Raw genomic sequence first — 27,040 nt, forward strand, 5'->3', positions numbered from 1 at the left:
GGTCCTTGCTGTGTCTCAAGTGAGGTCATCTAAAAGGGAGAGAGCCCGAGTGAGAGACAAAGAGGGGCTCCCACAGTGCCTCAGAGCTCACCCACTGTGTTCGAGGGTTTTAGAACCAGAGATGACCCATCATGGATGATCAGAAAGGAAACCCGGCAGCCTCTGTCTCCTTCTAACATCAGCGTTCTCCATCATGGAGACAGTGAGAGCAATGGCCCTTTGGGCCCCTGCTGGGCTCCAGGCCAGCTCTGCTCACCTCTACCAGCTGTAGCTGTCCTCGGTGAACCTGGCCAGGCAGAGGGTACGCCAGTTCCAGGAAGGCAATGCTCATTTGGTTGCCCTGAGAACCAGACACATGGACCAGGTGAGAGCTGGCAACTGGGCTGGTCCACTCTCCCAGTTGGGCCACACCCACCACGCCCCACAACCTGCAGCACGACATCTGGCCGGCTCTCATAGGGAATGAAGATATCACCTCGCTGGGTCTCTGAGTGCAGCTCATAGTGGAGGGTTCCACCGTAGGATGACACCTGGAACCAGCACAGTGGGAACGGTCTCCCTCTTTGCCACACCCACCCTTACCCACAAGCACCCTTACCTGGGTACCTCTCCTGCTCCCTTTACAATACAATGTAGCCGCAAGGTCCCTGGGATGTGACCACATTGCCACCCATGCTCCCCAGTGCCCCAGAGCACTTCCTGCCTCAGAGTACAACCCCTCAAACCAAATGCTCACCCTGTCTCCCAGGTAGGAGGGTGGAGCCTGCCAGTACAGCTCTGAGAAAGTGTCAGCCACAGAGCGCAGATCTGCGTGCAGCAGCTCCATCTCAGGCCGATGCTCATGGGGAACCACCTGCCGGTCACTGCTCAACAGCACCCAGCCCTCCATGTCCATGAACTGTGAGCACACGCGGGGGTCAGAGTGGAAACGTGGCCTTGCCCTGCACTCTGGGGGCCCTCTAGTGGCTCCCACCTCAGTCCCAGGCTAGACCAGGATACCTCATGGCGGGCAAGGTTAGAGTTCCCACAGCGCTCTGTGGCCCCGAAGCAGAAGCAGCGGGTACAGCCCTTGGGGTTAGCAGCATCCAAGGAGAAGGTCCCCACGCGACACTGGTCACATCTTGAGCCCTGCACGTTCTCCTATGGGCAGAGGACAATCAAGGCCAGTTAGCTATGCGTTAAGAGCCAGACCATAGGCCAGTTTTTGTCGTTGTCCCCCAAAGCTTTCAGAAAGCCCCACCTGCCCAGGAGGACCATGGCTCAACGGAAACAGATATGTAAGGAAGGGGCCTGGGATACAAGCCCCTGCTCACCTTGCAATGGCACTGGCCTGTGAGAGGGTCACACACGCTAGCCATGGTGCCTGCCTCGTGACAGTCACAGGGGCGACAGCTAGGATAACCATAGAAGCCCGGGGCACAGGTATCACAGCGACGTCCAGCTACATTGGGTCTGCATCTGTGTGTGGACAAAGGCTAGGTGAGTCCCCTTCTAGCCCTGGGTCGTGCAGACCCCACAGGATCCCGGCCCCTAGAGTGTGGTCTGAGAGTAACAAGAGTGCGGTGTGAGAGGCGATGCTCTCCCTGACCCGAGATCCCACACGATTGTGGGGTGCCGTCGGCGGGACTCACCTGCACTGGCCGCTGTCCATGTCACAGGTGGGGTCTGTCAGCTCCTGGACGCCAGGCCCTGAGCAGTTACACTCCTCACAGCCCACCAAGGGATGGCAACCAAAGCTCTGAGGCTGGCAGACCAGGCAATCAGGGGGCACAGTGCGTGGTGGACAGATACACTGGCCTGTGAGCTCGTCACACAAGCGGGCTCCACAGTCACAGGCTGTTGGGGTTGACAGTACCGGTTGACCCCTCTGCCCCGTTCAAGCCCCAGGTGCAGCCCTTAAGGATGTGGTAGGGAAGGGCGGGGACACTACCCTACTTTTACCCCTGCCAGGCTCCGATGTGTCACTGTTAGGGCTACACTTCCTAGACCCCGTTAGACAAGCCCATGAAACAGTGCACGTCACCCAGGCTGCTAGCTGCCTGAGGAGCACAGACAGGAAGTGACGTGCAGTCAGTGAAGCTCCAGAATGTTCCCTTGCCCACCATGCCCACTGGCTCTGATTCTCTGAGCACTGGGTACTCACGCCTGCAATTGGGGAAGCCCCAGTAGCCGGTGGCACAGCGGGAGCAGTCACGGCCAATGACGTGACCCCGGCAGGGGCACTGGCCCCCGAAGGGTTCGCACGTGGGACTTACGGCGCCCACCTCGTGGCAGCCACAAGGGAGGGCTCCGTTGTTGTAGAAGAGAGACAAGGAGGTGGCGGCATTCCGGCAGAACGGAGATGAGCTGCTGGGGCTACATTGAGGGGTAAACGGTGAGCCTGGCTCCTGGCCTGACCCTTGTGCCTCCCCCCCACCAAGGCCCCCTGTCCCACCACAACCCAGCCCACCTAATGTGGTAGCCCTGGGTGGCACAGTGGCTGATGAAGTCATAGGATTTGTCCAGAGGCTCCTCTTGGAGGTAACTGGAGCTATAAACATCCTCAGGGACAATGAGTATGTAGTCCTACGGAACAAGACCTGGTCACCTTTGCAAGGGTCCAGCAGGAGGGCTTGGCTGGGGGTATTTGGGCAGACCCCTCAGACTAGCTAAGGCCAGAGCATGGTAGTCCTAGTGTGGCAGGCAGTGAAGGGACAACAAGGCAAGAATCTAGCATTGCTCAGGTCCCCTTCTTTCCTGTTACCCAGCCTCCCCTTCCACTTCTGTCCACCAGCTAGGCTTAGTGGCTCGGTTCTAGAGCCCCTCCAATGGTGCACCTGTGATGGGAGATACCCTGACAAATCAGGTGATATACTCAAGCTGAGACCCACAGATAGGGGACGGGTGTAAAGGGAAGGCCACTTTGCAAGTGGCAAACCAGCCCTGAGGCTCACCAGCCAGAGCCACCGGCCTTCTGGCACACGCACGGTCACGGTGAGCTCATTGTCCGTAACGTCCAGCATCGTCTGACCCTCACACAACACCAGGGTACGGCAGCCATAACCATGAGGACAGAAGCTGGCGTTGGCGTGGCCTGGCAGGGGTCAGAACGGGAAGGTCAGGCCTCCAGTATCAAGCCCTCTAGCTGCATGGCCAATCGAGACTGGGTGTAGGGCAGTTAGAGATATCAGGGAACACAGACAGGATAGGCCTTGTGCTAAGCACTCCAGGTGCTGGTATGTCACAGGCAGAGAGCCTACCTGGCAGACCAGGCCTCGTTCTTTGTGAATGACAGGTAGCCACACGTGATCAAGTACCCCATGAACAAGTGACTGAGCCCTCCAAGCACCTTATAATCAAACTTTCGTCTCACCACTCCTGACAGACATGAAGAGCTCTAATACAGTGGTACCACTCACTGTGACCGTTTGGCACTTAGTTTGAAATTTTTGACAGTGTCCGGGTTTTTTCCCCTTGCTACTCACCCTGCCAGATGCGGCCGCCATTAATGAGTACCTCCACAGGGAAGGAGGGGTGGACCGGCTGGTAGCCATGCAGCAGGAAGGCGTAGCGGCCCAGGGTGGGCACCTGGGTGGTGAAGACCACCGTGCCCTGTCGAAGAGAGTCTCCGATGAGTGGCCAGAGTAAGGAACAGCTGGTCCCGCCTCTGTCTGCAGCCTCTGTCACGGGGTGGCAGAGGACAGGGACCAAGAGCCCTTCCCTGCCTCGCCCCCACCCACCCCTGGAGAGGCTTCCGTCCGCCCTGAGCCCTCAACCTGTGGGTGGCGCAGCAAGGTGGGCTCTGCACTAGGATCCACCGCAGTTGGTGGCCGAGGCTGTGGTCCCTCTGGGGGTGCACCCGGTGAGAGCTCCTGAGACTGAGTCAGAGGCAGGTCGGGAGGCAGCGGCAAGACCTGGCAGTCCTTGAGGACGATGGGCTGTGGTGGCTTCGGGAATCGGGAGGCTAGACAGGCAGCGCTGGGGAGCACCGTGAGTGAGAACACTCTCCTGGCGACAGTTCCCAGCTCCTCACCCTAGCCACTCCCAGCCCCAGTACCTGCTGGGGTTGAAAGTTCCATGACTGCTCACACAGAAGACCCGGGGCTCCACAAACTCACTACTGAACTCCTCCACGGGTACCAGGGTGACGCTGTGCTGTGGGGGGAAATGGGCGATAGGCTACTACTCCCCAAGCAGCTGAGGACAGGAGGAGCGGTGGGATCTGGACGGCTGACCACAAACTTTAGATGCCAGGAGTCGGCTGAGCCTACACTCCTTCGCTCTGTCTTCTGCCTGGAGCCCACACTCGGGACAGAGAACTGGTGATGGTTTCTAGGGTTGTAACCCAACCCCCGTGGCGCCCCCACCTATCTATTCTGCCTCCACCTCATCTCTATCTCGGGCTCTCAGCTCAGAGGGAAAGAACACAGCCAGATCTCACAGGCAAGACCAAACTACACTGCAGCCCCACACCACAGGAGCTCCTGGAACCCAGAGTTTCTGTTCTCTAATATGCTAGCATAAGCCACCCCGGGGCAAGGGCTCAGGGAGCTTTACCAGGAAGAAGTGAGCCTGTTCAGCTGTGAGCCGGATGCTAGCCTCGGAGTCCAGGTGGAAGATGGCTAGATGATGCTGGGTGTCCCGAGCCGGACTCCGGCACAAGGAGCTGAGGGAGGGGTGGACTGTAAATGGAAAGCCCGGGGCAGGGTCCTCCCATCTGCCCTTTCCTGTTCTAAGCTTACCTATATGGGCAGGGGTGGAGGTTGAGCACCCCTTGCTGGGGGGCTCTCTGAGGGGTGTGCACAGCCACTCCCATCTCCTGGTGTGAATCCTCACCAACATATTCCACCACGAGAGCATATCGGCCAGGCTGAGGCACTGCCATCTCGAGTTGGATGTCCACCTGAGAAGGGCAGGGTAACCAGAGCTCCATAGTTCTCATCCTTCCCACGGCTTCCTACAGCTAGATCTTGGAGCCCGGGGCATCTCCAAGCAGGAGAGGGCCGATCCATGTGATGGAGGAGGCAGAAAAAGCTAGGTGAATCTGCTTTACACCCAGTGTCCACTGGGGACAGCCGCAGCCACTCTGGGCCATGCACGGCAGCTTCACCATCTTACAACCTTGTCTTGCACTCACTCCACCACTGAGATAGGTCCCTCCTCCAGCCTAAGGTCCACAGCTCCCACCCCATCCCCCACAGGCCCTCAGATACCCACATCACTGCCAACGCAGGTCGCCAGCGGCGGGTGTGAGGGGCTGAGCTGCTCTGTGGGGCAGGGCCGGGGCAGGCTGTTGTCATGGCGACACAGGGCCTCAGTTCCAGCGGCTGAAGGGAAGCCGTCCAGGGGTAGGTGAGCATAGAGGAGACAGCTGGAGGAGAGAGACGGAGGAGGTCAGCACAAGTCCACACAGGATCCAGCCCTAACTCATCCGGCAGGACCTTACTTCTCTGTGGAGTGCAGGGCCGAGGGACGGTAGGTACAGGCCTCGGTTACTCGATGCTGTAGGAGAGCTGCCTCATAGTAGGTGCTGGGCAGTAGGACCACGTAGTCCTGAGAGAGATGGGGGGTGAGTACAAAGGCTCTGGGGCCCGGGGCCCACCCCGCCCTGCCGCGGCCCTTGCCTCACCAAGAGTACACCTTCGGCCTCGACCAGCAAGGCCCAGATGCCGGGGTTCAGCACAAATGGTTCCCCAAAGCCCCTCTGGGGCACAGTGACAAAGGCAGGTTCAGTGCTGGGTGGGAAGGCCACTGGCTGGCTCTGCTCTGTGCCTGGGGTGGGTGGAGAGGGTAAGATGCTCAGGCTCGCTCCACAGACCACTCCCGAGTCTGAACTTCCCCCACGTAACATGCGACTCCCAAGGCGCCAGGATGAGGGTGATGCAGGCCGGGTCCACTAACCGCATGGCTCGGGTGGTACGGGGTAGAAAAGGAAAAAGGAAGCAGACCGCACTCACAGTTGGTACAGCTGGAAAGCTTGCCCTCTTCGCGAACAGAGATCTGCCCATTCACGCTGGTTGATCCACGGTTGACATATCGGAAGACCAGCCGAAAGAGGTCAGGGGAGGTCACATTCAGCCTGGCCACAATCCTGGGCTGTGGTAGTGTTAAGACAACAATGTCACTCCTCTGACCGTCAACCTGAGTCCCCGGATCCCGAGGTGTTGCTTGCTCTCTGCTGGCCACACCCCAGAGACCCAGCGGAAGAGGGCACCAAGCCCAGGGAGGGGGCGGCACGGCTCACCTGGATTGCCGTCATGTGCGCGTAGCCTCTCCAGCTAAAGTTCTCAAACTCCAGGGGGTTGAAGCCAAAGCGCACAGCGTGGCCCTCGGGAGTGGCCGCCTCCTCTAGTTCCAGCCGCATGTGGTGCAGGTCTGGCAAGTAGTGGTCCTTCGCTGGCCTGCCGTGGAACAGGTGTCTGAGTGGGACAGGCATGGGCCCTACATGGCCACCCAGATTTCCCAGGGGTAGCCGGGTACCATGTGGGCTCCTGGCAAGAACACGGGAATACTGTTCATGCCGCCTCCCCAGCCCAGGCCCAGTCAGTGGCAGGAACTTACTCGCTACAGGTGGACCCCTGGGTGTTAGGGCGGCACCTGCAGGCACCTGTCTTTGGTTCACAGCCTTGACCCAGGGCACCACCAACATCACACCTGCAGCCTGTGTTGAAAAAAAAAATAGAGTCAGAGGCTGCCTAGCCCCTAGCACCCTCAGGGGCCCCTCTCGCAACCCTCCAGGTTAGGCCCCATAGGCACATCTCTCTCTACCCACCCTTAGTAGATAAACTAACATCAGCTCTTCGGGTCTGCTTGGGGGTAGGGGGAAGGGAACTGGGATGGATTAGTGATGTCTGCTATGAACACAGGATGGAGCAAAGGGGCCATGTGTCTGAACAGAGATAGACCCAGCACAGGCTGGTGGTGGCAGGGCTGGGGTATGGGGGTGGTGAACATCTGATCCTCTGGCTGTTGTCAGAGTGAGACCCCTCCATGCCTGACCCACTTGTACCTTCCTGGGCCTCAGTCTTCCAGTGCGCATCACACAGTATAGACATTGACTAGGGGGTCCATGTATGAGCACTTACTACGGCAGCCAAAATAGTCAGCATGATCCAGGCCGAAGAAGCCATCCTTGCAGGCTGCACAGGTCTTGCCACACACATGAGCCTTGCAGGAGCATTGCCCATTGCCCTGGGGAAGAACAGGAAGTGAGACATGGTGAGGTAATACACTTAACCCTAGACCCCAACCCAATACTCAGACACCCTGACTTACCTGGCACTCAGTAACTCCACCCAGTGTGCCTCGTGGGTCACAGTTGCAGCCTGGGGAGAGCAAAGCAGCATTGAGCCTGGGGGACAGGATGGGGGGGACAGGTCTACCCCTCAAAGCCCTAACCATCCCTTCTCTAGGGCGAACTCACGTGTGCAGCCTTCAGGGTTGCTGGCGCTCAGTCCCCAGTACCCAGGTTTACAGCGATCACAGCTTGGCCCTTCCACGTGAGCCCGGCACGTACAGGGAGCCTGTGCCTGGGAGAGAGTACGACTGTGGGAAAGAAAAGGGCCGAAGCCCCTCATTCACCCTTACCCCATGCTTGGCAGCCACCCAGAATGGAAATAAAGGACCAGCAGAAGGAACAAATGAGCCCTAAGGCTGCCTCAGCAAACAAGCAGCAGCAGCAGAAACCAGGGTCGCTCTGGGCTTCGGGTTTTAGGCGAGCTGGGTCTCCTGCCTAATCCTGCACCATGGCCAAGCCTATGCTTACCTCAGGAAGGGCAGGATTGGCTGGGGCCAGACCAGCAGGATGACAAGAGCCAGCTATGGAGAGAGAACCACACTGTGATCGTTCCTCAGTGACAGGGCTTCCCCAAGGTCAGGGGCTCCCCAGTCTCAGATGGAACCCAAGTCCCTCCTGTGGTTGTGAACAGGTGTGAAAACACAAACCTCCCCATGCCTGCCACCAAGGCAAGGGCACACATGTCTCCCCCCAACCCCATGCTGCAAGTGGCCACACAGCACATGGCTACATATGTGAATACACACGGACGATCACCCCCACACAATGGATGCATGTAACATGCACACAGAGCAATCACATGAATGATTCACATGCATGAACATTCACAAATCTCGGAACACACGCGGCACACGGAAATATCACACGTGAACACAGCACATGAACACCCTTAAAAACACACAGCACACAGCTGCAGAACACAGTCCTTGGATGCATACATGAGCCGACTTCTGTGAACAGTGCACAGATCACACAAACAGGACCACCCTCCTCTGCATCACCCCCCCAGCTCACCTTCGCAGTAGGGGAAGTTATAGGCACCTGGCACACACATATCACAATGTAGTCCTGTCACTCGGGGTCGGCACCTACACTGGCCGGTTGTCGGGTCACAGGTTGTATGCAAGGAACCCTCAGCAGAGCAGTGGCAGGCTGTGGGAAGAGATCAGTGCATGGGTGCAAGGTAGGGCTACGATTGGCACAACTCCATTCTCCCAAGAAACTTACGGATACAGCTGGGGAAGCCATAAAAGCCGGGGCTACATTCCTGACAGGTGGCACCGGTGTAGCCAGGACGGCAACGGCACAAACCGCCCACTCCACACTGTTGATCCAGGGCCCCCCGAGAGTCACAGGCACAAGCTGTGGGCACACAGGCAGGGGGTAGGGGTCAGACCCTGGTCCTGTGGGGACGGCTTGAGTCCTTCTTGCTCTAATTCTCTGCTCACCGTGACAGTCGGGGTACCCATGGTATCCCAGAAGGCATCGGTCACAGTGAGGACCGTCAAAGCCGGGTCGGCACTGGCAGCGGCCGGCCTCGTCACAGCCTTCAGGCAGGGTCCCTGCTGGGCTGCAGCCACACACTGCAGAGTAGGATGTGTTACTGGGATCCTGACAGGAGGGAGCGAGCTGTCCCTCGGGCACCCCGGCCACCTGTGCCCACTTGGAGGGATGCCACTCACGCTGACAGAGAGGGAAGTGGAAATAGCCAAGGGCACAGTGGTCACACCGGTCCCCCTCAAAGCCGGTGCGGCACATGCACTGGCCGGACTCTGGGTCACAGAGGCTGCTGGCGACCCCAGGGCTGGAACACTGGCATGCTGCAGAGAGAGAAACAACTGGTCAGTCAGAGAGTACTTGGTGCAGGGGCATCTCACGAGTGGGTGAGGGGCGGCACTCACGGTGGCAGCTAGGCCCGTAGAATCCAGGAGCACAGAGCTCACAGTGGGCGCCCTGGAAGTTGGGTTTGCAGACACACCGTCCCAACCTCGGGTCCTTCCGGCAGGCATTGCCCTGGGTCCCTGCAGCATTGCAATCACAGTCTGGGAGGAAGGTGGGGACAGGGGGCTTAGACACAGGCAGAAGCCAATCCTCCTGCATGAAAGACCAGCTTTTTTTATAAAGTCACATTTTTTACACATTAACATAGCACAAATTAGGACCTAAAAAGGAGTAAAAAAAACTTCTAAAGCTGGTACTTTAGGAAAACCGTGCAGATTCAAACCACCTATGTGGCTGGGTATGGTGGTGCATGCCTTTAGTCCCTAACTTGAGGAATAAAAGAAGGTGGATCTCTGTGAGTTCAAAGCCAGCCTGGTCTACACAGATAGCTCTGGGCCAGCCAAGGCTACATAGTGAGACCCTGGCCTTAAAACACACACACACACACACACACACACACACACACGGATCATAACCATCTGTAACAAGATCTGACTCCCTCTTCTGGAATGTCTGAAGACAGCTACAGTGTACTTACATATAATAAATAAATCTTTAAAAACGCACGCACACACCGCCATTACCACCACCAACGCAGCTATTAATTCATCACAGTTTTAACAGAGGCTCCTAATTAACAAAAGCACAAAGGCAGGGAAAGACTAAAATGACGAGCCAGACAGAATCTTCCAGATTTATCATTATTTCTGGGAGTTGGGACGAAAGAAGAAAGCCCACTGGGTGCCCAAATCATGCAGCCAAGAGTACTTTGAACATCTGATTGTTGATCCTGACAGGAATAATGGCCTGCGGCTGGTGGAGAGCACTGCAGTAGCTGAGTAATCAGAATATAGACAGGAAGGCATATGGCAGTGAAGACATATGGCAGTGGCCTTTAATCCCAGCGCTGGGGGTCAGAGGTAAGTGGTTGGACCTCTGGGAGCCTGAGCCCAGCCTAGTCTACAGAGCTAGATAGCTAGTCCCAGGGCAGCCAGGGCTATGCAAGAAACCCATCTCAAAAAAAAAATAAATAAATAAAAAGGCAGCAAACTCTCAAAGCCACTAGTGAGGGCACAGCCAACCGGAACACACTTTGCCCCTCCAGCTAGCGAAGTCCAGAAAGGAAAGGTTAGCTGGAAAAGAAGAAGGACAAGAGGACAGGTGAGGCCCAGACTGACGTCAACAAGGGCAGTCAGGGGTCAGGCTACTGCCCCTCCCCTCCAGTGATAGTGGAATTGCAGGGAAACTCCAGGAGAGAAAGTTCCTACGGCTAAAGAACTGAAGGGCAAAGAAGGTGGGTGGATAAGTCAGGAGGAACGGGCTGGAAGGTGACATCTGCAGGCATTCCAAACCAGCCAGAGATATCACACACAAACACTCAGGGCCAGGCTACTGAGAAACGGCATCCACTTCTGTCCCGCCCCAGAAGGATACGATCCTGCCAACAAGAAAAATCATCTAAAAGGTGCAACCCCCAACCCAGAAACACTGAGGAGGGGCCTCTGTCTCTGTTAGGAGAGAGGTCTCCACTTAAGCGGACAGCAGAGGCTACTGTGCAGGTCAGCGACGGTCCAGCCAGCAGCTAGGCACACAGTCAGTGCACCAATACTGCTGTCTTATGTTAGGGAGCCGACTTGGCACCTGGGCAAAAGGCCACAACATATGAAAGTCTGCTAAGCCAGAGAGCCTGCTGACGTCTGGGAAACACCCTGTGGAGGGAGACCATGAGACGTCGTTCATGCCCGGGTGTTTGTCGGAGCATCTCTCTGAAGGCAGGCAGGATGGCTGGTTAATTCGATGCTCCATCCGTCTATAACACAGCTGTGGAAGGCCATGTTTACACAATAGTGGTAGGGAAGACACGACCCCTAAACGGCATGTGTGGTTCACTGCAGTGTTTGTTTATAAGAATGGGCACACACACACGGAGTTCAGGGTGCGTGGAGGGGGCTATTTGCCTTCTGTGTTTGCTGAGGTACTGACAATGAAGCCCAGGGCTTTGCAAAAGCCAGGCCAAGTGCTGCACCGCCGCTGTAGCCCCAAGCAGAGCTTCTGGAAGGGTTTTCATGGGACCGTCCTGAAGATACATCTCAGCAGTTAAGAGCGCTAGCTACTCTTGCAAAGGAAGGCGATTCAGGACCCAGCACCCACGTGGTGGCTCAGAACTGTAACTCCAGGACCTGGCGGATCCAACATCTTTTCTGCCTCTGTGAGCACCAGGCAGACAGACACACACACAAACATGCATACACATGAAATAAAAATTAACTTTAAAAGTTAACAGACTAAAGGAAAGGTGACTAAGATAATAACTGGCCGTCCGTGCACAGCTTCGTCCTGTGGGTCCCGATGACTTCAGGGTACTTACTCACGATCTGTCCGGCGGGAAGCACCTGTTCTCTCGTGTCATTGTGGGGAAATGAAGGCAGAGCTGAAGGAGGAGACAGCATACATGTCCACCAGGTCTGTGGAGCAGGCTCTCTCTGGCCTGGGTACCACAGACCACCCAGGGGCTCTGGGCGACTCCCTGGGTCTTCTTCCACCCTTCCTAGGCCCTTTGATCCCATCAGACTGTGACCCTGGGCCTTCCCAAATAGCCCCCACCCCGAGTTCCTCGCTGGCCCTCACGGTAGCAGTGTGGGAAGTCCGTGTAGCCCTCAGCGCAGGCGGCACACAGCTCTCCTGTGAAGTTCGGCCTGCAGTAACAGCGGCCCGTCAAGTCTTCACAGGTCCCATCCGTGAAGTCTGACTCACAGTTGCACGCTGAAACAGACAGGGAGAAGAGAGTCCTAAAATAGGGAGCTATGGTTTGGTCTCCTGGGGTGGGAGGGGGATCCCTAAGACTTGCAGCCTCCAAGGCTTAAGAACACAGCTCTACTTACGCCGACAGACATGAGGTGAGTCGAGCGGCTGGTCAGGGGCACGGTAGAAGCCAGGCAGACAGCGCTCGCAGTTGATACCCGTAGTGTGATGCTGAAGATACAGACATAGAACTCACTAAATCCAGGCATGTCCCTATTCTCATCATGCGGCCATCTACACCGCTGGCCTTTGCCTAGCCCACCTGGCAATCCAGGCAGACGCCTCCACCCTGGTACACGTTGTCCTGGTTCTGGCTGGCATTGCGCCGGTCCACCTCAGGGTCGTAGTAACAGTCGTAGGCATGGCCGTGGCAGTTGCAGGCTGCGGAGTCAGGGCCAACGGTTAGCATGCCTTCCATGGCCCTGGAACCCCTGGGACATATTCCGTGAGCCATGGGTGCAGGTAGCGACTACTACTAGTGTGGTATACGCACACTGGCACTCGTTGGCGCTGTCCGTGGTGGCAGGCTTCCACGGCTGCTGGTTGAAGCCTGGACAGCATCGGTCACAAGAGCCTCCACATGTATTGTGCTGGCAGGCACACTGCAGCCTACGAAGGGACGGAGAGGAGTCAGGACCCACCCCTGTGTCAGAGGGCTAGAGACGAGGTGGGTGGTACGTCCTAGGACATTGCCAGCCTGTGTGTGGGCACAGGCTCCCCTCCCCAGAGTTCCCCAGCTGTCATGCAGTAAGCTCTGGTCTGGACTTCCAGCTCCCATCGCAATGGCTCTGCATATAACTTGAGCCTTAGAGAATAGGGAAGAAAGAGACAGACTCCCTATGTCAGGATCTCAGTGACTCCATTAGGTTATGTGTTGATGTTGGGGTGGGGCCTAGGCACTAACACAGGTGGAACCTTGGCTCTCTCAATACCACCTACACCCAAGCCTTGATCCAGTTCTAAGGAAGGAATACATTAGTTACCCAGAGACCTGGATCTTATTCAGCTTGTGAAATTCTGTCAGTCAGACACCCCCACATATCTAGGGCATTTCCCCAGGGGCTAGTGGCCAAGAACTACTTCCTCTTTCCAAAGGCCGGAGGCCTGCCGCTGTCCCAGTGGGCAGGGGGACAGCTGGCTGGAGATGAGCTCAAGACTGGAGCATCTGCGTTGTATAAACCAACACCTCCTACGTTCTACTAGCGTGTGGCAGGGTCACAGCCAGCCCACTCAAAGGGGCAGCATACGCATTTCCTGAGCAAGAGGCCAGAAGCCTATCTGTGTGTGCCAGGAACTCAGAGCCTCAAGCCATCAAGCTCGACTCCCACTGATCCCCATCAGGGGTCCTAGGGCCTTGGGAGTCAGTTCTGCTTCCTGATCCATCTCAAAGGCTTCTGGGAAAGCCTCAGGCTCCATGTAGGAGAAGGAAGGAACTACCTGCCAGGACAGATAGACAGCAGCCATTCAGACTAACCCAGCTGAGGCAGAGCCACAGGCCATCTCGTTTTGAGCGATCTACCTGGTTAAGAGGCATCTCTGAGCTCATAAGGAAAGGAAGGAGTCAGTATAAAGTGGGTGCAAGGCTGGCCAATGGGTAATTGGCTACACAGAGCCCCCCAGGAGGCCTTGCAAAGGAAGGACACAAGAGCGTCTGCAGATGCCACACACGGCAGACTGGGGCCCAACTCCGTTTAATGAAGCAATCTGGTAAATGCTGTAAAAGAATGTTTTGGAATGACTATAAACAAAGGAATCTAAAAATAGGCAGATGTGAAAAAATGACTAGTTAGAACTTCTAGAATTGAAAGAATGCAATTATTAAATTATTTAAAAAAAAAAAAAAAAGCCAAACCCAATGCGGTGGGGGGCGCCTTTAATCTTGGCAGTTGGGAGGCAGAGGCAGGTGGATCTGTGTAATCAAGACTAGTCTTGTATGTATAGAGAATTCCAGGCTAGCCTCATCTACATGGTGAGCCAACCAGAGTCACATGGTGAGACTCTGGACACAGACCCTGGAGCTGGAGAACTGGCTCAGTGGTTAGAGCACTGGCTACTTTTCTAAGGCCAGGGTTGGATTTCTAGTACACACATGGATCTGACACCCTCTCCTGGCCTCCTCAGGTACAAGGCACACATGTGGGACACATACATTCATGTAGGCAAAACATGTGGGACACATACATACGTGCAGGCAAAACACTCATACATATAAAAATTTAAAGATATTTTTTTAAAGGAAAATGAAATTAAGGATTTTCAACAGAGTGGGTAAACAACAGAACAGACAGAGCTAACGGGGACATTCTTCAAGGGGACATTCTCCAAGGGGACATTCTCTGAGGGAAGGCCACTGAGAAGACAAAAGGAAAACACAAGGTGTTTTCAGACAGGGACCACTGTAAGAGGGCACAGAAGAGGGGAAGGAAGACCATGGCCACCCAGTTAACAAAGACACGTGCATTCTGAGATCTCAGAACCAGAGACACCCCCCTCCACACTTCCGACTGGATCCACAGGGTGCACAGGCAGAGGTCATACAAACACAGCAGCAACGCCAACATCAGCTCATCAACATCGGGACCCTGGACCCGACAAGGACCTAAAGCTGATCCAGGTAAAGAACTCCTCCGAAGGTCTGAAGGCACCGTCATCAAAAAAGAATCAAAGACAACAATGCCCTAGTTTAGCAGCTGTCTTCCAAAGGTAACTAGCAGACAGTCACCCACTAAGTGGCACACTTCGGAAAATGGAAAGCAGTCCGGTGGAACAAGGGGCTGTGAGAACAGGAACTGGGAACAAGAAGGTGACAGAGACAAGTGTCCCAAGTAGGAAGGCTGTGGGGCTGAGGACCGGGTCATGTGGGGAGGAGCCGGGTATCTCCGAACATCTGGGTCTACCTGAGCCAGGCAAACCTGTGACAGAATGCAGGCTGCCAGGCCTCGTGGGACACCCTGTCATCACAGCTGCCCTAGAGGCTGAGACAGAAAGCCTGCCCAAGGTACAGAGCCAGTTCAAGACAAGCCTGTGCTCGACAAAAGCAAGAACACTGGGCTGGGGCTCATTGGTACAGCGCTTGCTTAGCATGCACAAGACTTAGCTTCTTCATCAGAGGTAGAGCCATGGTATGGACAAGTGGGGGTGGGAACCACACTGGATAGACAGGATGAGGGAAAGGCGGCAATGAGACCTCCCCTCTCTGCTGCAGGAACAGGTGACCTCATCTCTAGAGAGGCAGCAAGTGATGAATGGAAGAACGCATTGGCTGGTTTGAAAGCACAGGCTGGAGCTCTGAGATAATATTTTGTTGAAGTCTGTGGCTCTGGGGAAAATGCCAGCATACGCCATTCCTCAAACCCTGAAAGGAGGGCTGGGCTCAGTTCAGGCCTGAGCATGTGAGACAGGCACAGTAGTGAGCCTCTCCCAGCAGGTAAGGACGGACCCAGATGCTGGGCCCCACTTCTTTCCGAAGGCTAATTTGGTTTACTAATGGGCCTCATCCATTCCTGGCCATAGGGAGCTATACTCCCACTTGGCATTTAATTTCCCAGGGCAATCAGCAGTGCCTGGAGCCGCACTGCCAAAGACTCATTCCCACAAGTGTTCCCAGAAGGTTGGGACTGCAGCCTGCCTGCCTGAGTCCTTCAGCTGGGGACACCGTGCCATTACTGCTTAAGTTGCTCTGCAGTAGACAGCTTCATCAGTGTGTGTGTGCACAAGCATGTGTGCATGTGTGCAAGCTCTCATCCCAGTGTCTTAGCTTCATCTACTTCCTCTATAACCTGGAGCCTGTTAAGGCCCCAGGAGAGACCCTATATTGAGTTCAGCTCAAGACTTAGGACCAAAAACTTTGAGGCAATGGAGGTGGCAGGTGAGCTGTTTGCATCTTGTGGGAGTGTTCTGGGGCATGCTGAGGGGACAGGGGAGGATGTACTGGGTAGGACATGAGTGTCTCACATGGGCTAACCACTGCCAGCTCCACCCTGCATCTCTATCCCGGCCACCTCCAACTCTGCCCCGAGGCTCTATCCTCGCCTGTCCCCTCTTTGTTCTGACTCGGCTGGTGGAGGTGGAGAGTGATGGATCCTGGCTACCTCCTCAGAGCAGCTGTGCTTATTTATGCCCACAGGGCCTTGTCTGTTAGAAGCTCAATATTTGGCTGCTGCCAGTGGGGAGGGAAGGGAAGAAGAGGAAAGGAAGGGCTATGCCGAGAACAGCTTCCAGGCAGAGTAAGGGCTATGGTGCCAGGCTCTGGGCATCCATTTAGGTAAGGGCTTACTGGGGGGAGTGCAGGGCGGAGGGGGTCAGGCCACCGGAGGCTCTAGACTCAGATACAAATCGTGTGGTGGCATCTGGTGGGTGGTGGGGGTAGATACTGGGTGCTTCTGCCTAGTCATCTGGCTCTGGGTGGGTTATGGGAGCTCGGCTGTCAGGCCCAGGGCCAGGCTAAAGCACTGCTTGCTTGCAAGAGGTTACAGGAGCACTAGGTACACTAAATGGGGAGGACTTGCTGCTCTTGCCCTTGACCTTGGCCCTTACCCTGAGTGTGGTAAAGGTCAAGGAGGAAGGCAACAGAGAGTCTTTGTGCCTTAGGGAAGTGCACAAAGCAGAGCTGGGATAGGCTGCCTGGACAAATGGGACACATCCACCTGGGGATGTGGGTGCGTGCCAAGGGATCATGGCTATCACTGATGCCCATCCCAAAGGCCCTGGGTCCGTGGCATCAGGTAAGTCGCCACTCAAGACCAGGACAACCTGAGAGGTTCACATAGTTCTACCTCTTCAGAAGGGGAAACAGGGACTCGGTGTAGCAGACAGTGCAGGTCCCATTGGGAAGTCAGAGCTGTGATGGGCGGGTGGGTAGATGAGGACAGACAGACAGACAGAGAGCCACAGGTCTCACCTGAAAGGATCCGAGGGGTCCTTGGCGTCACAGACATCTGCGTGGCCATGACAGACGCAGCGACCGCCAATGCTGATGTCTTTGATGCTGTAATAATACTACAGTGGAGGCCATGAGCGTTAGGTGTTACCTGATCATGCCACCTACACCAACCCATCCACCCACCCCCAGAGCTTCTACAAGTTTCCAGCCACACCCACGTGCTCACCCTGCGGGTGACAGTGGGGTCCCGCAGCGCCTTGCCCATGAGGTGGCCCAGGAGTGTGTTGGTTCGCAGAAACCGCAGGCGGATGTTGGTGGCTTTGGTGAAGTCTCGAAGTAGTGGTGAATAGGAGAAGTTCAAGGCCCCAGGGCGCCCATTTACCAAGGACACCACAATCTGCAGAAGGTATGGTAGATGAGGCTAGGCTCAGAAACAACAGGGACCCACCACCCCCAGACAAGCACGGCTGTGCACCCCACCTCGCCATTCTCCAGAGGCACTATTCGAGAGTATTCTGTGGTGCAGATGACGTCGTCATCCTGCGTGATGCGCTCTAGAGTCCGAGGTCCAAATCGCTCCAAACAATCCCTCTTGGAGGCTGCAGGAAACGGGTAAGAAGGTAGGGTAACAGATACCAGATATAGACACCCATCCTGGGCCCCAGCCTAGCATCCCTGTGCTGCCTACACACTCTGAAACACAGACTGCTGCCCCATGTTCTACTGACCAGCTGGAGTTATCCAACAGACATCAAAACCCTAGCTAGGGGCTGGAGAGATGGCTCAGAGGTTAAGAGCACTGGCTGTTCTTCCAGAGGTCCCGAGTTCAATTCTTAGCAACCACATGGTGGCTCACAACCATCTATAATGAGATCTGGTGCCCTCTTCTGGCCTGCAGGCATACATGCAGACAGAATGCTGTATACATAGTAACTCTTTTAAAATAAATAAATAAATAAATAAAGCTTAAAACAAAACAAAACAAAACCCTTGCTCAATGCAGCCTGGACTGCAGAGCCTTTGCTACCACATTGCCCAGGCCTCTCTCTTCCTGGGACATACCAGAGAATGGTTCCTTAACTTCTCTGCAGGCACAGTCTGCAGTCACCCCTCTCCCACTCTTGGCCAGGGAGTTTTGGGGGACGTGTCACCAGGCCTAGCTAATCAGAGTACCCCCACCCTGCCAACATAACTGGTCAGGTGGCATGTGGCCGGCCAGGCCTGCCAAGGACTCCAGCTGTCTCCTGCCACAGCCAGTAAAGCTGGCAGGAGGTAGGCCCACAGCTGCCAGGCCTGCTTTGTTACCACGGGAGCTGCCTGAGCTGAAGCCTATCTAGAGGAGCCATAAAATGGCCCAAAGATTCCTGGTACCACCAGTGTGACACCAGCTATGTCCAAGGTCAAGCGTGGGAGTCAATAAGCTCCCATCTACTCCTAGGTGGCGCTGGCAGCAATGAACCCTAAAGAGGCCACCACAGAGGTCAGGGCTTGCTTGGCATCAGGGGCCTTGAAGCAACTATAGGCCCACCGCAAGGACTCCAGTCCTGCAGCTAAGGACACTCACAGGCAAAGAACTGCCATGGCTGATAAGTGTGGCCGAAGTCTGTGGACCGCTCCAGCACCCAGAGGTCAGGCCGAGGTGAGTTGGCAAACTTGATGAGCACATAGGCCACGTGGAACACCTGCAGGGGACAGGGGGTGTGACGTCAGACACTGCGTCCTTCCAAGTAACATCCCACACTCTTAGGTGTGAGGTACACCAAGCGACGCAGAGGCAGGTCTGTGACGAGCTATTCAGGTTTGACTCTGAAATGTCGTCCCCAGCAGGCTCCTGTTTTGAAAGCTTGGTCCTAGCTGGTAGCACCATTTTGGGGACACATGGGCCATTTTGGGGACATGTGGAATCCTTAGGAAGTGAGGCCTTGCTGGAGGAAGTGGGTCATTAGGAGCCTTGAAGACCTAGTTCCTATCCACCATGACTCAAACAGGCTTTGCCAGCATGCTCCTGTTGCCATGGACTGAGGCACACACCTTTAATCCCAGCCCTCGAGAGGCAGAGGCTGGAAGATCTGAGTTGGAGGCCAACCTGGTCTACATAGTAAGTTCCAGGATAGCCAGGACCATTACAAAGAGAAACCCCGTCTCAGAAAAAAAAAAAAGAAAGAAAGAAATCCGATACCAAAGTAGTTGGGCTGCTGCTATTACTAAAGCTAATCACATGGTCCCCAAACTCTGGAACTGGTATAAAAGTTATGTGGAATATTGGGAAATGTAGGTTAGAAAAGTCTAGAAGCTGGGCTGGAGAGATGACTCAGTGGTTAAGAGCACTGGCTGCTCTTCTAGAGGTCCTGAGTTCAATTCCCAGCAACCACATGGTGGCTCACAACCATCTATATATAATGAGATCTTGGGCCTTCTTCTGGCCTGCAGGTGTACGTGCAGATACTCATACATTAAATTTAAAAATCTTTAAAAAAGAAAAAAGAAAAGAGGAAGTCTAGAAGCTGGAGGTGGAGCTTGCTGGCCCATTCTGATGCAAGCATGAAGACCAGGACCTCAGTAGAAATATAGGCAACAATGCCAAGGAGATATCTCCCCTAAGCATCTCCCACATGATAACCTGACTCCCATTCCCAGAGCCCAACGTGAAGATGGAAGGAAAGGAGGCTCCACATTATCCTCTGACCTCCGCATGTGTACCACGGCCCACATGCACACACAAACACATACACGCATGCACATAAATACACATAAAAAATAATAAAGCAATGTGGACAGGAGGCTGGAGAGGCGGCTCAGCTTAAGACCACAAGCCGCTCTTCCAGAGAACCCAGCTTTGATTCCCTGCACCCACATGGAAGCTCACAAATTTATAACTCCAGTCCCGGGAGTTTGAACACCCTCTTCTGGCACCAGGCATATATGTGGTACACAGACATGAGGTTTTAGATTAGAACAACTATCCCATAGAAAATCAGACTGGATGCCGGGCATGGTGGTGCACACCTTTAATCTCAGCACTTTGGAGGCAGAGTCAGGTGGATTTCTGAGTTCAAGGCCAGCCTGGTGTTCAGAGTGAGTTCCAGGACAGCCAGGGCTATACAGAGAAACCCTGTCTCAAAAAACCAAAAAAAAAAAAAAATCAGACTGGGGTCATTCTGGGAAGGAATCTGTCCACATTTTGCCTGTGCCCAGAAATTGTGAGAGAAGCTAAATTCAAAAGGAATGAACTAATGAATTTTGTGGGGGTAAAAGTCAGCATAGCATCCTGGCTGTGTCATGGTTATTGCTGGCTGCCACTGGTCAGATTTACAACCAGAATCAGGAAGAAAAAAACGGAGCAAAGGGCTGGTGAGATGGCTCAGTGGGTAAGAGCACCTGACTGCTCTTCCGAAGGTGCGGAGTTCAAATCCCAGCAACCACATGGTGGCTCATAACCATCCATAACAAGATCTGACGCCCTCTTCTGGAGTGTCTGAAGACAGCTACAGTATACTTACATATAATAAATAAATAAATCTTTAAAAAAAAAAAAAGGAGCAAAGATGTAGAGGATGTAAGTATAGCAGAAAGGCAGCTTGTTTAAATATAATTAAGAGACTAGTAACTTTAATTAGAAGTTACATAATTAGCACTTGCAAAATAAGAAAGGTCCCTGGGGGCCTTCAATGCAGTAAGGTGACTCCATCAGGTTCCATCCAAGGTGAAACCGTCAGCTCTCCTGAAAAGCTGCTGCCTGCGGCAGAAGGCTACCTAGGAACACGGCCTCACGGTTTCAGGCATCTGTAGCTGTGACAAGGGGCCCACCTATTGCTCAGGCTGGTGACAGACAGAAGGTGGCATCACCTATATGGTAGCAGATTTGCTGGGGTGGAGTTATGGCATCACAGAGGCTTCTACCAAGATTTCTGAGAAAAGCCCACCAGGTTTCCAACGGAGTCAGGTTCCAAACGAAGCCCAAGCTACAGCAAGGACCTGACCATTGTCAATGTCAGGAACTTAGAAAATCTATAAAGAAAAGCTACAGGCACCAAGTGGAGTCGACCCCAGAGAAACTATGTAGTCTGCCAAACAGCAAGCCATTTGGACAGGGCCACCTGCGTGGCAGAGCTCAGACTGCCACTGTATGCCACAAATGTTGAGCATATAGCTAAAGGATTTAATGTTTGTCCCTTTGCTTTGATCAGGTTTTTTTGTTGTTGTTTTGTTTTGTTTGTTTTTTCAAGACAAGGTTTCTCTGTACAGCTCTGGCTGTCCTGGAACTCACTCTGTAGACCAGGCTGACCTCAAACTCAGAAATCTACCTGCCTTTGCCTCACAAGTGCTGGGATTAAGGGCATGCGCCACCACTGCCTGGCACACAGTTGTTATTTGTTTGTTTGAAGATTTTATGTGGGCTGGTGAGATGGCTCAGCAGGTAAGAGCACCCGTCTGCTCTTCCAAAGGTCCTGAGTTCAAATCCCAGCAACCACATGGTGGCTCACAACCATCCATAACGAGATCTGGCGCCGTCTTCTGGAGTGTCTGAAGACANCTACAGTGTACTTACATATAATAAATAAATAAATCTTTAAAAAAAGATTTTATGTATATGAGCACACTGTCAGTATCCTCAGACACACCAGAAGAGGGCATCAGATCCCATTACAGATAGTTGTGAGCAACCATGTGATTGCTGGGAACTGAACTCAGGACCTTTGGAAGAGTTGAGCCACCTCTCCTGTCCCGTGATGCACACTTTTCTTTTTTTTTTTTTTGGTTTTCAAGACAAGGTTTCTCTGTATAGCCCTGGCTGTCCTGGAACTCACTGTGTAGACCAGGCTGGCCTCGAAACTCAGAAATCTGCCTGCCTCTGCCTCCCGAGTGCTGGGATTAAAGGCATGCGCCACCACACCCGGTGATACTGTTATTTTATATTGGAAGTAGCTTCTAGTTCTTACAGATGTTAAGAGTCTGCCCTGAGACCAGAGGATACTTCGAATTTTGGATTTGTGAAGTGTTGAAATTGTTAATGCTAACTCTCAGGGCTTGTTAGGGCTCCTCCACAGCCTGGCCAGTCCCAGCCTTGGGCTCCCAGCACTAGCTGTTAAGCCATTACAGGAAAGCACTGTTATGGACTTACAAACCCCTCTGCCCTGAACATCCCAAGGGCCATCCTCTCTTCACAGGCTCCCGCCCACCACCTTCCCCAACCTACCTCGCTGCCTAACTCTACCAGCTGTGGTCCCCCCTCACCTGAGGCACCCCAACGTCACTGTCACCACAGGTATCAACCTCATCTCTGCCGACAGACAGGTATACACACACTACCTCAGTCCAAGGGTAAGATGAAACAGGAAGTTCCTACTCATCCATACTGAATGCTGCCAGAAATGAAGTCCTTGGGATAAAGGCATTGGGTGGGCAATCTGCCCTTTGAGCTGCCTGGGACTGGGCTGCAGCTCAGTGCTACAAAACTTCCCAAGAATATATGAAGCCTTGGATTCCATCCCCAAAAAAACACACACCTCAACACTCCTCATTCACTCTTGGCCAGCACCACCTGCTATCTATCTGCATGCCCACCTCAGCCCACAGTGCTGGCAGCCTAGCCTCAGGCTTCTCTTCCTTCCTAAATGCTTCAGGGGGAGCCCAGCATCAGCCACTCCAGGATCGGCCTCCCCTGTGCTGAGGAAGGGGAGGGAGTGGTTTCCACAGCCCGTGCACACATCTGAAAGCTAAGAATGCACCTACGCACACACAGGTCTTAGAGACTGGTGTGAGATGAACAAGAAAGGGGAGAGAGGGCATCACCCAGGCTGTAATCTGTTCCAAGCGCTGGAACTAAGGAGGCCAGTGGTGTGAGCAGGCCAGACTTGGCCTGCACAGGGTTAGATCCCTCCTGCTATCTGTTGCCCCAGCTTCTCACCAAGAGCAGGTGGAGGTCAGCAGGCTTAAAGTGTGTAGGACCCCATGGGGAAGGGGGACCCCTGCTCCTGGCTGTAGTAGCTTGCTTTCTGTCACTGCGATGAAGCACCGACCGGAGGCAGGAACTGAAGCAGAGACAGGGAAAGACGCTGCCTATTTTAAGTGGCTTGCTTCCCTCCTGGCTTTCTCAGCTACCTTTCTTAAATAACCCAGGCCCATCTGCCTAAGAGTAGCACCACTCACACTGGGTTAGGCTCTGCCACCTTCAACCATGAGTCAGGAAAATGTCACACAGACATTCGCACAGGCCAGTCTGAGGGAGGAAGTTCAATTGAGATCCCCTCTTTCTCCTCTTTTTCTACATCTAAGTTTGCATCAACTTGATAAATAAACCATCACTATTAGGCAGGCCATAACCCTTCTTTGTTCTTTTGTTTTTCGAGACAGGGTTTCTGTGTAGCCCTGGCTGTCCTGGAACTCACTTTGTAGACCAGGCTGGCCTCAAATTCAGAAATCCGCCTGCCTCTGCTTCCCAAGTGCTGGGATTAAAGGTGTGTGCCACGACGCCAGGCTAAAACCACAGATTCCTAACTCAAAATACCACATGCATGACTCCAATAGAGTCTGAGAGGGACTCTCAAGCCTCCTCTGAAATCTCACAAACCGGGCCTCCACTCTCCATGCCCCTCAGCATCCTTATCTTCAAAGGCTTCCCCGCAGTTCATTAAGTATGAGCCCAAAACTCCAAAATTCTCCCCCTTCTTCCCACAAAATAAAGACACCAAAAACAACATGGGTGAGGTCGGCCCAGCAGTGCCCTCTCCCTGGTGCCAGCTTCTTGCTTGGTCTGTTCTCCATCACTGTGCAAAAAAAAAAACAATGGGAAGCAACTTGGGGAGGAAGGATTTACTTCATCTTACACTGAAGGAAGCCAAGGCAGAAACCAACACTGCTTCCTAGTCCGTTCCCCCTAGTCTCCCCAGCTACCCTTCTTAAATAACCCAGGCCCACCTGCCAAGGGCAGCACCACCCCTAGCACCACCCCTAGTGCTCTGGGCCCTTCCACAGCAGTCCGTAGTCAAGAAAGTGCCCCACAGGCCAATCTGAGGGGGCAATTCTTCAGCTGAGAGTCCTTCTCATAGCTGGGTGGCGGTGACTTCAATCCCAGCACTCAGGAGGGAGAGGCAGGTGGATCCGAGTTCACTGCCAGCAAGGTCTACAGAGCTAGTTCCAGGACAGGGAGGACTACTCAGAGAAGGGGGGGCAAGGGAGGGAGACAGGGAGACAGAGTCACAGAGACACAAAGAGACAGAGACACAGAGTCACAGAGACACAGAGTCACAGAGACACAAAGAGACAGAGACACAGAGTCACAGAGACACAAAAAGACAGAGACACAGAGTCACAGACAGAGACACAAAGACAGAGACTCAGAGTCGCAGAGACACAAAGACAGACAGACAGATAGACAGACAGACAGACACACACACACACACACACACACACACACACACGCACAGGGACTGACCGACTCCAGGCAGTGCACCAGGACCCCAGGCACAGTCTGAGCAGTCCTTGCTGAGATAAAGGGGTGGGACCAAGCACAGCCACTCTCCCCCAGGGTAGGGGCACAGGCCTATTCACAGACTGCCAGTTCTGAGGTCATTGTCCACTTCCCTAATGGGGGGGGGGGGCAGGGAGATGCCCCACCCAGCTGGAGGAGGGATTCTGGCCTCTTCAGGGACAACTTACTTTGCACCCTGCCTCACACCACAGCCTCTTGTGCCCTGTGGCCCCAAAGTGAAGGTCAAGCAGGTCTGGGATTGTATAATGACAGAGGGACCCTTGTGAAGAAGACAGGCCAGGGACAGCAATCGGGACACTGGCTGCCCCTGGGAGGTGGCAGCCTGGCCCTCGTGAGTCCCTGGGGCCCACCCCCGACTTTCCCTGGGCCCGGCCCCCCCGGCTGCACCCTCGCTGGAGGCTCTGGCCTTCCCCAGTCAGCTGGCCCTGCATTTTTCCCAGCTGAGAGCACTTTTACAAACACCAATTCCAAGCTGCTGATGGACAGAGTAGGACTCATGGAAATTTCTTAGCCCGGGCTGGGATGGGATACACTTAGCCACCCACCTCTGTCTACCTGTCAGGCTAAGCCTGTCAACTGTCCTCAAGGGCTTGCCCGCCGTAAACACTGGAGGGCAGGAAGGCTATGCCCTCACACCTCTCATTGGTCTCCAACCCAGTCCCTGCTCCCAGGACTACAGCAGTGCCCGAGGTATGACCCGGGAGGGGCACAGCCCCCTGGCTTCAGCCCCTCCCCTGCCACGCCTGCTCCTCTCAGCTGCCAAGGCAGCCTGACCTTTCTGCTGCTGCACAGCTCTTTGCAGAGGGAAAAAAAAAATGTCTTTTAAAGCAAAAAACAAACAAAAGCTGCCGGTTATTTTTAAAATTCTTGCTATTTTGGGGCAGGCATGTCTCCAGGGTAGCAGCCAGGGCCAGGCTCTTGGCCCACCATACCCCTTTACCCCTGTTCAGCCAGATCTCACAGGGCCAAGACTCCAAAGGAGGGGTTGTGCCCATAACCCTGCCTGACAGGGCTGGCGAACATCCCATGAACCAAGCTGGCCATCCTGGGTGGGAATACAGGGCAGGCTCCAGGTTCAAGGGACCATGTGGCCCTATGAAGCCATTTCTGCACCCTAGGGAGAGGGAAAGGTACACAGAGAAGCATCCAACATTATAACGCCATGATATGAAGGTTCCAGGGCCCCAGTGAGAAGATAAGACTTGTCTTCTGAGTGGACAGAGGTGGAGCCAAGGTCGCTAACCCTAGAACCACCTGACACAAGAGTGGAAGGAAGGCCAAGGAAAAAGCCAGATGGCAGTTAAGAACACTCACTACTCTTTTAAAGGTCCCAGGTTCAAATCCCAGCACCCACACGGCAGCTCACATCTGTCTGTGACTTCAAGATCTGACACCCTCACACAGACACACATGCAGGCAAAACACCAATGCACATAAACTGAAAAAGGCAAGTGGGTTTGGACATCACACATGTGAGGATGAGAGGGGAACTGGCGGGAGCCTCCCAAGCCCTGCGATGTGGGCACGCACAAGGTAAACCTCCTGGCAGGCAACATCCTAAACGCAGATACTGCTTCACCAGCAGATACCGCTTCACCAAGAGGGAGGCTACAACTGGCGCCTCCAGGGGAGGAGCTGCGATCTGTCCAGAATTTACAGCCTAGTTCTCCCCTGGCCCCAGGGTCTAGGGAGCCTCAGGCTGGGTGTAGGTGGCTGTGACCTGTCCTGGGCTGAGGGGACCAACCCACAGTTCTAGTGGAGTGACTCAGCGGGTGGCCTGTGACTCAGCCGGGACCCTGCAGGAAGAAGGCCCATTGCCAATTCCCGGGGACAGGCCAGGGTCCCAGGCGGTACTGGGTGGAGGCAGGAAGCCCTTCCTAGCCCCAGGCTTCCGGCTAATGCCCTGACCACTCCCTTCAGATCAAGTTAGGGCACCTGGACCTTCTGAGCCCTCTAAGACCTTGAGGAGTCCAGTCCAGCCCTCAGTCCCTGTCTTTCTCCACCGTGATCACCTAGAAATCTGCTGCCACCAGACAGAGCTGCATTGGCACAGCCATGATAGGGTCTGCTCAGGCTAACAGCTGGGTAAAAAGGCAGAGCCATCCCCTCAACAGACCGGGGAGTCCAGAAACAGGCAATGTTGGACTCCACCCCAAGAGTGGGGGGAGTGGAAAGGCCCTGGGAGGCACCAAGCAAGCCCATCACTCAAAATCAGGAATAAAAACAAATAAAATGGAACCTGGGTGCCGCTTAGTGATGGGGTGTTTGCTTACTGGCATGTGAGGACCTGGGCAGACTGCAAGAGTCAAATAATGCAGTAAGAGCAAGGGATGGAGGTTGGTGTGGTAGTTCATGCCTATAATCTTAGCACTCGGGAGGTGGAGAGGCAAAGGGTTCAAGGTCATCCTTGGCTACTTAACATGTTCAAGGCCAGCCTAGGCTACTTAACAGGTCCAGTCTGAGCTACAAGAGATGCTATCTAATAAAAATTACAAAAAATAAAAACTGTGGTACACACCAAGAACAGATAGCTGCCTGGGACCACAGGTGTATTGTAAGCCCAGAACGGGCAGAGGGGACAGCAAGTTGTTAACTAGTGGGTCCCAACTAAGCAGATACCAAACAGCCCTCAACACCCCAGCTGGCC

General features: G+C 54.3%; 1 protein-coding gene across 1 annotated transcript in view; it reads right to left on the reverse strand.

The window, feature by feature from the left end:
* Lama5 (laminin subunit alpha 5) overlaps positions 1-27,040 on the reverse strand; it is a 49,338-nt gene that overhangs the window by 13,839 nt on the left and 8,459 nt on the right. Inside the window, exons 3-40 of the mRNA XM_021195201.1 lie at positions 18,466-18,583; positions 17,382-17,500; positions 17,128-17,298; positions 16,920-17,017; positions 12,513-12,628; positions 12,282-12,400; positions 12,100-12,190; positions 11,846-11,980; positions 11,586-11,648; positions 9,178-9,318; positions 8,959-9,096; positions 8,725-8,859; positions 8,504-8,638; positions 8,291-8,428; positions 7,745-7,797; positions 7,403-7,508; positions 7,255-7,304; positions 7,065-7,170; positions 6,541-6,640; positions 6,224-6,380; positions 5,937-6,075; positions 5,609-5,751; positions 5,426-5,532; positions 5,197-5,350; positions 4,722-4,882; positions 4,537-4,645; positions 4,037-4,134; positions 3,756-3,957; positions 3,465-3,591; positions 2,934-3,073; positions 2,450-2,565; positions 2,144-2,355; positions 1,632-1,836; positions 1,314-1,458; positions 1,000-1,140; positions 737-898; positions 429-530; positions 257-340 (exon numbers count right to left, since the gene is read on the reverse strand). Coding sequence (XP_021050860.1) covers positions 257-340; positions 429-530; positions 737-898; positions 1,000-1,140; positions 1,314-1,458; positions 1,632-1,836; positions 2,144-2,355; positions 2,450-2,565; positions 2,934-3,073; positions 3,465-3,591; positions 3,756-3,957; positions 4,037-4,134; positions 4,537-4,645; positions 4,722-4,882; positions 5,197-5,350; positions 5,426-5,532; positions 5,609-5,751; positions 5,937-6,075; positions 6,224-6,380; positions 6,541-6,640; positions 7,065-7,170; positions 7,255-7,304; positions 7,403-7,508; positions 7,745-7,797; positions 8,291-8,428; positions 8,504-8,638; positions 8,725-8,859; positions 8,959-9,096; positions 9,178-9,318; positions 11,586-11,648; positions 11,846-11,980; positions 12,100-12,190; positions 12,282-12,400; positions 12,513-12,628; positions 16,920-17,017; positions 17,128-17,298; positions 17,382-17,500; positions 18,466-18,583 — 4,836 coding nt within the window. The remainder of the gene's footprint in view (positions 1-256; positions 341-428; positions 531-736; positions 899-999; positions 1,141-1,313; positions 1,459-1,631; positions 1,837-2,143; positions 2,356-2,449; positions 2,566-2,933; positions 3,074-3,464; positions 3,592-3,755; positions 3,958-4,036; positions 4,135-4,536; positions 4,646-4,721; positions 4,883-5,196; positions 5,351-5,425; positions 5,533-5,608; positions 5,752-5,936; positions 6,076-6,223; positions 6,381-6,540; positions 6,641-7,064; positions 7,171-7,254; positions 7,305-7,402; positions 7,509-7,744; positions 7,798-8,290; positions 8,429-8,503; positions 8,639-8,724; positions 8,860-8,958; positions 9,097-9,177; positions 9,319-11,585; positions 11,649-11,845; positions 11,981-12,099; positions 12,191-12,281; positions 12,401-12,512; positions 12,629-16,919; positions 17,018-17,127; positions 17,299-17,381; positions 17,501-18,465; positions 18,584-27,040) is intronic.

The sequence above is a fragment of the Mus pahari genome, chromosome 3 (assembly GCF_900095145.1).
Source record: "Mus pahari chromosome 3, PAHARI_EIJ_v1.1, whole genome shotgun sequence".
NCBI lineage: Eukaryota > Metazoa > Chordata > Mammalia > Rodentia > Muridae > Mus > Mus pahari.